General features: G+C 35.3%; 1 protein-coding gene across 1 annotated transcript in view; it reads right to left on the bottom strand.

Moving 5' to 3' along the window:
- The window catches only part of ttc3 (tetratricopeptide repeat domain 3), a 219,742-nt gene that overhangs the window by 194,458 nt on the left and 12,030 nt on the right, over positions 1-13,254 (bottom strand). The window contains exon 4 of the mRNA XM_039744454.1: positions 9,112-9,268. Coding sequence (XP_039600388.1) covers positions 9,112-9,268 — 157 coding nt within the window. The remainder of the gene's footprint in view (positions 1-9,111; positions 9,269-13,254) is intronic.

The raw sequence follows: 13,254 nt of genomic DNA, 5'->3' as shown, positions 1-13,254 counted from the left end.
AGGGTACCAACAATTTTGTCCACGTGTGTATATATAGATAACAGTGACAAAACAATTGCATTCATTACATTGACAATCATGTTACGTTATTTTCAAAATGTTTCCTTTTCTTTTTCATTACTTCTTTAACACACTACTTCTCCGCTGCAAAGCGAGGGGGTATATTTATATATATATATATATATATATATATATATATATATATGTATGTGTGTGTGTGTGTATGTATATATATATGTAGATGTGTATATGTAGATATGTTTATATGTATATATGTCTATGTATAAATGTTTATATGTGTGTGTGTGTGTATATGTGTGTATATATATATATATATACAGTATATATATATATATATACAGTATATATATATATATATATATATATACATATATATATATATATACTAACAAAATACCAGCCATGCGGAGAAGTAGTGTGTTAAAGAAGCAATGAAAAGAAAAGGAAACATTTTGAAAATAACGTAACATGATTGTCAATGTAATTGTTTTGTCACTGTTGTGAGTGATGAGTGTTGTTGTCATATATATATATATATATATATATATATATATATATATATATATATATATATATATATATATATATATTTACACACACACACATAAACATATATATATATATACATATCTATACATATACACATATATACATACATATATATATATATCTACATATATACACATACATATACACACACACATAAATACATACACACATACATACATACATACACACACATATATACACACAAATACATATATATATACATACATACACACACACATATATAAACATATATATACATATACATACATATCTACATATATACACACAGCTATTTCGTATCAGTGCAATACGCTGCTTGTTAAAACGGATAACTCCGCTCTTACGTGCAAGTCTGCGTGGATATTATGAACTATCGTATTTGTTCAAGTTCTATTTAAATTTTAAATAGAAGGAATTTTTATTTAGTCGACAGAAATATCTTTGGTAGGAATGGTAAAAACAGACAGGAATATTATTCGTGAATAAATCAACTCAAACCTTAAACAACTTATAATATTTTGCTCTCCATAAAAATTTATCCTGTCTAAATTATACAAGTTAGAAATAAAGTAAACGTTAAAAGAACAAACATTCACATTTCTTTACTCTTATGTAATTTTATATGAAAAATAAACTTAGATTTTAAATATCCCAAAAGATTTTGCTCTCCATAAAAATATATCCTGTCAAAATTATACAAATTCAAATATGAACATGCTGCATAACAAAACCTAGAAATATAAATAAAATGTGTTCCTTTCAGCAATAACAAATCAAATCATTCAGTTGTCTTTGCTCATATGTCATTTTAGAGCTGGACGCCTGGCATCTTTTTGGCCACAGGTTCGTTTATGTTTGGTGTGAGGTTCTGTGTTGTGGAGATTCTCAGGATGGATTGCAGGTGCTCATCAGTGAGGCGACTCCTGTGTGCTGTTTTGTTAGTCTTTATCACTGAGAAGAGCTTCTCACACAGATATGTGCTACCAAACATGCACAAGGTTCGAGCCGCATGTAGACGGACTTTTTTTGTTCTTCAAAGTCACCAAAGCGCCGTGCAAACTCAGTGCGCTCAGTTTATCAGCAAAGTGCGATTTGGGAACACCGTAGTGACGACTTGGTTTAACATTACTTGGCAACAGGGAAAGTGGGGCAAATTGCACTGGTGCATTTGTGTCTCCCATAAAAGCAGCTTCACTTGAAATCACTTTGTGATTGTGCACGGTTAAAGCGTCCGCTGAAGTGTCAGATTCTTATTTAATTATGCTGCTTTCTGTATCTTCTGCATTGCATTCAGGTTAACCTGATGTTTTGTCTCATAGTGCCGTCTTAGATTAAATTCTGTAATTACAGCCACATTAGCTCCACAAATGAGACACACGGGTTCAGTAAACATATACTCAGCCTCCCATCGGTTTTAAAGGCTCTATTTTCAGAATCAACTTTTCTCTTCAGCATCGTGTGAGCTAGCCGCAATAACTTGCAGCATCATAAGGTAGACTTGATTAACGCGGTAAGTGTTCGGCAAGGCAGCTGAAGCGCTGCATTATGGGATCTGTAGTTTATTGTGTTACCAGCGCTTCATATACCGGGCTTTAATAACAATAATACAGTATATAAAATGATCTCGGGCGGATATAATTACGCCGGGCGGATGTGGCCCTGCCCTTGAGTTTGACACATATGGACTAAATAGAACTTGAAAAGATATATTTTTTCAAATGTGATCGCGCAATTCAGATAGAGTTGACGCGCACTACAGCCTGCATGCCTCAATAAGTCATCCTCCCTCGCTCTTACTTTTTTACCGTTCATCTAATGAATACACTGAGTATGGCTTTACCAAAACAATCATTGATGGCGAATAAAGTATCCATTATTGAGTATGTAGATCGGGTTATATATATATACATATATATATACCAGCGTATCAGCGGAGAAGTAGTGTGTTAAAAAGCTAGAAAAGAAAAGGGAACATTTTAAAAATAGCGTAACATGACTGTCAATATACAGTATTTGTTTTGTGAGTGTTACTGAGTGTTGCTGTCATCAAGGATTTGATTATCATTATTTCTTTCAATCAGGTTCGTATTTGTAGGATGTGTTGTGTTCAAGTTACATTCCGTGTTTGTCAATCGTTGTAAAGATGACAGGTTTCATTCATCGATTCGTTTCTTACTGCATCAATAAACAGCTCGTCTTCTTCTTTATCTGAGACCTGACACACTGCATGCACGGTTTTTTACACTGTCTTCCTTTAGCGGGACATTGACTTTTTCCAACGTGTGCTTTGTTTTGGATTTATGAATATGCTTGTATGTATCAGCGCTTCATATTTTTGCTGCCTTTTCAATTGTGTAATTGGTTTTGTTCAGCGCTCTTTGGAACTGTTGCTTTTATCTGTGCACTGCGCCAGTTCCGTGAGCTCGGTGTACATGCATCGAAGTTCCCAGCTGTGCTGGTGCCATCTCGTGCTATGTCCATGGCTGTATTTAATGTTACCTTAGTCCTGGCACTTAAAACTTTCTCTCGCAGTTTCGCTGAGTTTGTACCAAACACCACCCTGACCATCTCATCTTCCTCTGCATAAGCACAGTCCTTAACCCGTGAATATTTAGTGGAGTTTGCTATTGGATTGCGCTGACGGACGGCCTTATATGGGCAGGCACTAAATTACAAGCGCCAGCGCAGCCTGTCTATGAACTTAATTTAAAGTGTAGGTTTACATCGTGCTTTGTTTCAGTAGCAGAACTCATGAATATGGTTGTATATGTCACTCGCCGCTTCTTATTGTTTAGCTGCCTTCTCAATTATATAATGCATGTTTTCTTCAGCGCTTTTTTGAGGTCTTCCTGGTTTTCTATGTACTGCGTGATTACGTGGGAGGCGTGATGATGTCACACGAAACTCCGCCCCCAGCGTTGAAGCTCATCTCCATTACAGTAAATGGAAAAACTGCTTCCAGTTATGACCATTACGCGTAGAATTTCGATATAAAACCTGCCCAACTTTTGTAAGGAAGCTGTAAGGAATGAACCTGCCAAATTTCAGCCTTCCACCCACACGGGAAGTTGGAGAATTAGTGATGAGTCAGTGAGTGAGTGAGTGAGGGCTTTGCCTTTTATTAGTATAGATATACTCACTAACTGACTCACTCACTCACTCACTCACTGACTCATCACTAATTCTCCAACTTGCCGTGTAGGTAGAAGGCTGAAATTTGGCAGGCTTATTCCTTACAGCTTACTTACAAAAGTTGGGCAGGTTTCATTTCGAAATTCTACGCATAAGGGTCATAACTGGAAGCTATTTTTCCCATATAATGTAATGGAGTCTTGAGTTGGAGATGGTCGTGGGGGCGGAGTTTGTGTGACATCATCACGCCTCCCTACGTAACGTAGAGAACAAGGAAGAACTCCAAGCACAAAGCGCCATTTCACAATTGAGAAGGCAGAAAAACATTATGAAGCAAATGATGCATATGCGGAAACAAAGCACGACGTGAACCGTAAGTTTATATTAAATTAAGTTCATAGACAGGCTGCCACTAGCGTTTGTAATTTAGTGCCTGCCCATATAAGGCCGTCCATCAGTACAAACACTACCGGTAAATGTTCACAGGTGAAGGACTGTGCTTATGCAGAGGAAGATGAGATGGTCAGGGTGGTGTTTGGCACAAACTCATTGAAACTGCGAGAGAAACTTTTAAGTGCCGGGTCTTAGCTGACATTACACGAGATGGCACCAGTACAGCTGGGAACCTTCGATGCAAGAACACCAAGCTGCTCACGTGAACTGGCGCAATGCGCAGACAAAAGCAACAGTTCCAAAGAGTGCTGAACAAAAACCGAATTACACAATTGAGAAGGCAGCAAAAAAATATGAAGCGTCTTATACATACAATCATATTCATAAGTGCAGCTACTGCGGAAACAAAGCACACGGTGGAAAAAGTGAATGTCCTGCTAAAGGAAGACAGTGTAAAAAAAACCCGTGCATGCAGTTTGTCACATCACAGATAAAAAGGAAGGCGAGCTGTTTATTGATGCAGTAAGGAACTAATCGATGAATGAAACCTCTTATCTTTACAGCGATTGACAAACACGGAATGTAACTTGAACACATCCTACAAATACGAGCCTGATTGAAAGAAATAATGATAATCAAATCCTTGATGACAGCAACATTCAATAACACTCACAAAACAATTACTGTATATTGACAATCATGTTACGTTATTTTTAAAATGTTCCCTTTTCTTTTTCATAACTTCTACTTCTCCACTGCGGTACACGGGTATATATATATAAATGTATATATATACCCCGATCTACAATACATACTTTAGCATAGACAAGCCACACGCTGTGGCTAATTGTAGAGTCTTAAGCCTCTAACGCCGACATTCGAGGTTCGATTCCGAGAGGGTGTACTGACTATGTATGCGCTACCTGATTCATTTTACCTTCGCATCTCCTTGGTTTGGGACGTATGAAAAATATTAGGTTAGCGCAGAATCATGTTACGTTATTTTTAAAATTTTCCCTTTCTTAGCACAAGCACAGCTGAGAAGCTTGATGCATGTACTCCATAACGCGTTAAAAATAGCGCATTTAATCACACTTTCAATTCCAAGCAAGCGGGAACTTTTGTCAATGCATGATTTCCTGGTACATCCATTACACTGATGCACACATCACAGCTACAAAAATGTTAGAGTCGGAATAAAGCGCGTTCCTACGACTGATCATTTCGACTACCCGGCGAAGCCTTGATAAAAGCATGGTTTTGTGCACACTGAAAAGCAAGCAAAATTAGATGCATTACAGAAAGCGGACTTTGTGGCTCTTACTGGGGATCATTGGACTTCCGTGACCGTTAGTAATTCTAAATACATCTAATTACAAAATGTTCAATGATCACACTGTTTTAGCCTAATGTACAAAATAATTTTGGCTAATGTTACTCAGAGTTTAAAGAGTAAGCTGGTCAAATTACCTTTTATGTTTCTGACTTATTTTTTAAGAAGAAAACTGCACTTTATGTTGAAATTTTGGTTATTATTATTTAAAGACAATACTATTCTGAAAATGTACTTAAAGTACTTAAACTACCACTTTATTTTTAAGTCTGCCCAATTTTAACCAGGGATGATATTTTTGTTTCTGTTTTGAATTCAAATGCAGTTTAAAGCTTTTTTTCAGAAATTAAAACAGCTTCAGTTTACAATATTCATGTCCATGTCTATTATTTGATTCTGTAAGCCCACTAAAACCGTTTTAAATAAAAAAAAAAAACATTTGCGATTTGGGGCAAATTCGTGTGCGATTACATACGATTAATCAAGATTAATTCTTACACAGCCTCTAATTAATTGGATTAATTTTTTAATCGAGTCCCACCCTAATATATATATATGTAGATATATATATGTAGATTTGTATATATATGTGTATATACAGTATATATGTAGATATGTATATGTTGTATATACAGTATGTATATATGTGTGTGTGTATATATACAGTATGTGTATATATGTATGTGTGTATATATATATATATATATATATATATATATATATATATATATATATATATATATATGCCAGCAACACTCATGACAATGACAAAACAATTACATTGTCAATCATGTTACGTTATTATTAAAATGTTTCCTTTTCTTTTACTTCTCGCTGCCAATCGCAGGTATTTTGCTATATATATATATATATATATATATATATATAATATAAATAGATAGATATGACAACAACACTCATATCAATGACAAAACAATTACATTAACAATCATCTTACGTTATTTTTAAAATGTTTGCTTTTCTTTTTCATAACTTCTTTAACACACTACTTCTCCGCTGCGAAGCGCGGGTAATTCTGCTAGTATATATATATATATATATATGACAGCAACACTCATATCAATGACAAAACAATTACATTAACAATCATGTTACGTTATTTTTTACATTTTTCCTTTTCTTTTTCATAACTTCTAACACACTACTTCTCCGCTGCGAAGCGCGGGTATTCTGCTAGTAAATTAATAAAGTGTTTCTGACAGTAAGGATTAATAATGGGTTAAATTAATGCATTATTTGTGGAGAATTAAAATATGAACAAAATCTATACATACTCCCAAAGTGAAACAAAACCAAACATAATGTTCTAAGGAGTGTATCAAAGTAATGAATTCGGACTAGGAAAAAAGGTATTATTCATAAATTTATCTGCAATATAGATGAATAAATATGTTCCATGTTCTAGGTTTGTTGAGAATGAGAAAAAACACTGTCTATGGACAATACATTTGCTATTTGTTTTAAGTTCTTCTTACTTCACAAAAGTTGTTTCTTGCACACATACACACATTATACAGTGGTACCTCTGTATACGTCTGCTTTGGAATAAGTCCAATTTGGTATACATCCTGTTTGGATGTGAAAAATTTTGCTTGGAATACAACCTTTGTTTGGAATACGACTCGTGTGCTACCCTTTTTTACCTCTCTCGAGACAAAGCCACGACTGCCCACGAGTGTCAGTGCGCCAGTTGCTAGCATTCAGTGAACAACCCGTGCTATAACACTCTGTGAATTTTCATGTGTGTGGTATAGCGGGTCCAGAGCTCCTGTCAAAGGCCAGTTTTAAAATTAATAATCACCGCGTTCGTGGCTTTGTGAGGGGGCTTGGTGGCTATGCAAGTGGATAGTATTGGGCTGAAGCGGTTCTCAGGGTGATTCATGATGTGGGCGTTTCTCACCTAAGTGCACAGGTGTGAGACCATCCGCATTCGTGATTGTTCCTGGGTCTGCTGATTTCAGCTGCCATGCCCTCTTGATAAACAGAAGCACGAGTCGGCTAGAAGGGGTGGAAAAAGAAAGAAAGAACGGACGGACGGAGAAAGGAGGAGAGAGAGAGAGCACGAGTGTGAGCGCAGTGGCAGGCTCGCGTTGCAACTGAACAAGGAGCCTGGGTGTTAGGCCGACACCCGGGGAATAGTAGTAGTGGTTACTCACGCTGAGTGATCGTGGAGCGGGATTGACTGGAAGGAAGTCGCTGTGGATCCCAAGTCGCTGTCAGGAGGAACCTACCGGAGCCAGGGATCAGAGATTCTATTGTTTAAACCTCCACGTTTCACTTCTGATTTTATGGAGTTATTTATTGGAACTTTGGACATTGCACTTTAATTTGAACATCTTGTTTTGTTGATTGTTTTAGTAAAAGCACTTTGCATTTTTTCACCAACCTGTGCTTTGTTGTGCCTCACTGCTAAGCTCATCGGTAACATTACCGACCGTGTAGGGTTCAAGGGCTCCAGGACAGCAGATAGGAGCATACAGCAAACCCGCATTGTCACAACATGATTTTGTGTTTTTTCACATAAATTTGAATTGATTGTTGAAAAGTATGAAGGTGGCATGCGTATCTGGGACATGGCTGCTGCATACCGTATGCCGAGAACGACAGTATCTACGATTGTGAAAAACAAAGACGTTATTAAAAAGTAAAGTGAGGTAAAATTTTCATTTATTTCATCTAATTGCTTTTGTATTTATGTATTTTAGTATTAAGCAGTGTTTAAATTTTATACAATATCAATGTATAATAGGCCAATAACAATAGGATTTTTTTTTTCATGGAAACGGATTAATCATTTTTACATTATTTCTTATGGGAAAAATTTGTTTGGTACACGTCCTGTTCGGTATAAGTCCAAGGACCTGGAACAGATTAAGGACGTATACCGAGGTACCACTGTGTGTGTGTGTGTATATATATATATATATATATATATATATATATAGTCAACAGTTTTAGAACACCTCAGTTTATCCAGTGTTTTTCAAATTTAATCAGTTGAAACCTGAGAGAGGTTTAAATTTAAAGTTTAGGGATAGTAAACACTGAAAGAAAATAAAAAAAAGGAAATATCAGATTATTACAAATGACTAACATAAAAACTAATAGGTCACAACCTACAGATGTTCTGTGGCAATTAAAATAAATTAAGCCTTGCTAGTTGGAGCAAACAATTTGCACAGATGTCTTAACTTCTGTTGATCACTTAAAACCCCTCTGTCTTAAAGCTGAGTTTGAACAAACTATTTTACTACACCCTCATTTGTTAAAGTCTTTCAAAGAGCATTAAAGCTCTAAAAACTGTTCTCAAGATTAAAAAATATTAAGAAGAAATCAGCAGAACAGAATTTACCCCGTATACTTTCAAAAAGTTAAATGGCTGTGACTAATAAACAGACTGTGTCTTTTTCCTTTAATCAATTAGCCTAATACTCAAGAATATCCAAAGTAACTAGAAAAATTTTCTTTGACTTTTTAACATTTTTTGCTAAGACAAATAGTTATCAATTAAATTCTATTGTCTTACTGTACAGTTTTCACATCACATTTGTAATGCTTGTGCAACCAATTATCAATAAAATCTATCAAAACATAACAATATTTAGTATGCTTCCTATTTAAAGGGCTCTTTCCATAACGAAAACAAAAAAATTCCTCCATACCTGGCATCGATGAAACCTGCCTCAGTTGCCCATTTAGCTGCACATGAGCCTTCAGTTGGTTTAAACAATATAGGCCAAAAGATATGGACCCTCATCCCTTGACTGTTCTTCCTCTTCACACAAAGTGGTATTTGGCTCCATTTCTCACAAATATAATCTACAATTTCATAAAAAAATGAAAAAAATCATGTACTGTACTACTGAGTTTAATTGTCAAAAGTGATGTGATTTAGCATACAAACACATTAGGGGCACAAATTGCACAAAAATTCAAAGCCTATGACACAATTTATTAGTAAACAACTGGTGTTAGTCATTAGTAGGGAATATAAAGAACACAAAAGTTTAAAGCTTTCCATTGGAGTCACCAAGTGAATTGCTAGTTGAAATTCTAGCAGTATACAGTATGTGGTGCTCTCAACTCACTCCCCATGCTGGTGGAAAACACCTTCATTCTAATGAACCAATTTCATCCTCCACATCACAGACTTGTATTTCATTTTTTGAATAAGATAAGGGCTATCTTTTCAAATATAATGTTCTTTTGAACAGACCAGTCTTACAATATAGCCTACTGTGAAAATTACGATTATGCTCAGATATTGTATTTTGTTTTATATTGACAAAAAGTCACTACTGGTAAAAACACCCAACACTTTAGGAAACAGAAAGATAGATTTCCATTGGAAATGAGAGTGCAAGTAAATCTATTAAAACACTTTTCAAAATCAGGGATCACTAGGTTAAAACAAACTGTCACCAATGTAGTGAACAAAAAGAGGTGTCCACAATATGCTAGAATACTATGCTAAACTCTGACAAGTAGGGGGTTAAACATGTCATTACCTAGGAAAAATGACACCCATGAGGCAAGTGTTTAGAGTATAACACGAGCCAGAAAGTAAAGTGAGGTAATGTATAGTATTTAACAGCAGACAAAATCGTTGTCACGGTAAGAGTATATTAAAAAAAGAAAGAAAAAAACTGTCAAAAAAAGTTACAAAATCGTGCCACTAGCTTGAATTATTTTCCCCTAACCAGCACCATGATGTTTTTGTTGTTTTTTAAGAGAATCCAATATTCATATAACACACAGTTTGGTGCTGCCTTCTTATATAGATGTAGTGCATCATGTGACACTGGCAATGGACATAGCAATGGCAAACAACATGGCTGCTTCCACGCAAAAGATTGTCACAAAATGGCAGCAACTATGCAAAACACAAAACTGAATCAACTGACCAGTAAATAAATAATCAAAAGGAAATAAATAAATATTTAAAACTTAAAATTCTGGTTAACGATGTAAATTCACCACAAAGGTTGCTGTCCCAAAGGCCTAATATCTAACCAGGTTTTGATCTCTGACCTGTTACATGGCAGCAAATGGTTCCCAAATAGGTATAGTTAGACCTTGTTGCCCTTTTAAAGTATTTAGCCTAGAGGGTGTCAGGAGACCTGACCCTTGAAGAGCAACTGAGAGCTAATAGGTAATAGGAAGCAATTTCAAAACTGGTGTATTAATTCACAAAGAATGTGAACACCCAACTCTGGAAGTGATTTTAGGGCTTGACCAGAAGTGACCCCAGATGGGAGTTTAATGCTGCCTGAAGCCAGAGACTAAAATGGGTTTATAGATCAAAGGCAAATATGAGATTAAGACTCATTTACAGATAAAGCCAAGCCAGGTTTGTTTAAGAAAAGGACTTACTGTCAAGAGGGTAGCTAGAGAAGGATGAAAGGTTGCTGTTTTGATAGTACTACAGAAGTGGAGGAGTCAATACATCTGATAGAAAGAGCCACCAACACCTGTGGCACTTATGCCAGCTTAGGTTTCATCCGTTCTTTTTATTTCCAGTTCACCTTTGTGTTTCTCATTTTATTCGTAAAATTATAATTGTTTTTAACACCTGTGGCTCCTTTGGCTTTATTTTGGGTTCCAATATATTTTAAAGATGATACGGTGTCCCCGAAGAGCAATGCACAAAAAAAAATTACATGTAAATCATTCAAAAACAAATCAGAAAACACAAAAACAAATCTGAAAGTGCAAAAAAAAAAAAAAACACAAAAACAAACTGCAAACAAAAAACATACAACCAAACTGAATATGCAAACACAAATTGGAAATGCAAAACCAAATCAGAAAGTGCAAAAAACAAGTTGAATACTCAATAACGAGAGAATGCAAAAACAAATTGGAAGCACAAAAATAAATGAGAAAATGAAAAAGCAAATTGAATACAATAACAATTCATAAAATGCAATAAAAAACTGGAAATGCAAAAATAAACCAGGAAATGCAAAGACAAACTGATTTCCAATTTGTATTTGCATTTTCTGATTTTTTTCTTTTTGAGTTTTCTGATTTGCCTTTGCGTATTCTGACTTGTTTTTGCATTTGTGTTTCCAATTTGGTTTTGTGTTTTCTGATTTGTTTTTGCATGATATAATTTTTTTTTGTGCATTGTAGATCAGGGCCACCGTACTTAATCCATCAGGAAGAAAGAAAAGGAATAGGAAGAACACGGAAAAAAGGATTTCATTTTTTGCCTTATTGGTTATAATGTTAATGTTATTTCATTTGTTTTTGTTTGTATTTGGAGAATAAAGATGAAACTTGAAGTACTGACTCTAAGCCACTCTGGACAGGGGAATGCTTGTCTATTTAGATGGCAATCTGTAGGACTACAACATGATCTCTCTAGAAAGACATTAACAGCGTTCATCTATCAATATGTCAAGTTATAGAACAGATTAACTAGCTATTGATTTATATAATTTAGACATTGTATGTGTTTTTCATTAAGTTACTGTCTAATTACACAGTACTAAAGTTGCTACCAGAAAAAAAGAAGAATTGAGCAGGAAAGTAAATGATGAAACTGCTGATGAGTTACACTGTCTGGACCCAGCTTAATTATGCATACTGTCTGTAAGCAATGGAGTCAAAATTTGTGAGTAGTATATTGTAGATTTCCTATACTTTTAATACTTTGTTTTTAAAGAAAAGAAATATCAGCTGAACGAGACTAGATCCTTGTACATAATGATACACTCAACTCTCCACAAATCCGTAATGGTTACAATACACTTAGCAAACAGATTTGCTGATGGCAGATAGAGAATCACAGTTACCAAGTGACCTTGGTAAACTGAAAGCATCAAGGCAATTTATAGTAGCCAATTAACTTAACACACATGGCTTTGGGGATGTAGGAGGAAAATTCACTCATACACAAGAAGAATGTGACAACCCCGCATAGATGATGACTAGGCCTTGGATTCAAACCCTTAACTTTTGATTCCTGAGGTAATAGTATAAACTACTTTCCCATCAAAACTAACTCTAATTACAGTGCAATATTTACCTCAAATCCAGCAGTATGGCCTCCTCACCAACTGCACCACCTTACAAGACTATCAATTCATAGAAGTTCTCGATTCATAAATATCATTAGGTAATTTTACCAATGATAATGTGTACAGATATAAGGATCTTCTGAGAAAAACATTTACATGGATTTCTCAATTTTCTTCTGCTAGTATATAAATCATGCAACTAAAATTAAAATTAACATAATAAAATGTAGCATCACATTAAACGTAAACTGGTATTAGACCTGTGGTACATACATACAATCCTGTCACCGTTCAAGTCATTAATGAAGGTTTCTTGTCCCATAAAAGCAGACCTTATTCAAGGCCCCTAACAAGCCTTACTGAGCTACTCCAATTATGCACCAACATGTGTTACATCATCATACTAAACTAAAGCTATTAAAGAGTAAAGCATACTCTCTTAATTGACACACTACATTAAATCTCTGTCTATCAACTGAGTACATTATCAGGATTTTAATTTACATCCTTGCACTTTTCCCCTGTTCTAAAGGCCTTTTAGAACAGGTCTCACTTGTGGCCCATCCATGCAATATGAGTAAGATACGCTTTGATTATTTACTATATATATATTTTATAAAAATAATTCTTTGTTCTTAGTGATGTACTTAGGCATTCCAGTGATCCCAATGACCTCTTACCAGTTGTTGTTACTTCATACATCATGAAGACCTTTGAGAGGCTAGTCCTAAAACAGGTACAACCCCTGGTTTCAGAATATCCAGATCCTCTACAGTTTGC

This window comes from Polypterus senegalus, chromosome 2, assembly GCF_016835505.1.
Source record: "Polypterus senegalus isolate Bchr_013 chromosome 2, ASM1683550v1, whole genome shotgun sequence".
NCBI classification, from domain to species: Eukaryota; Metazoa; Chordata; class Cladistia; order Polypteriformes; family Polypteridae; genus Polypterus; species Polypterus senegalus.
This window is presented reverse-complemented; position numbering and strand designations above follow the sequence as displayed.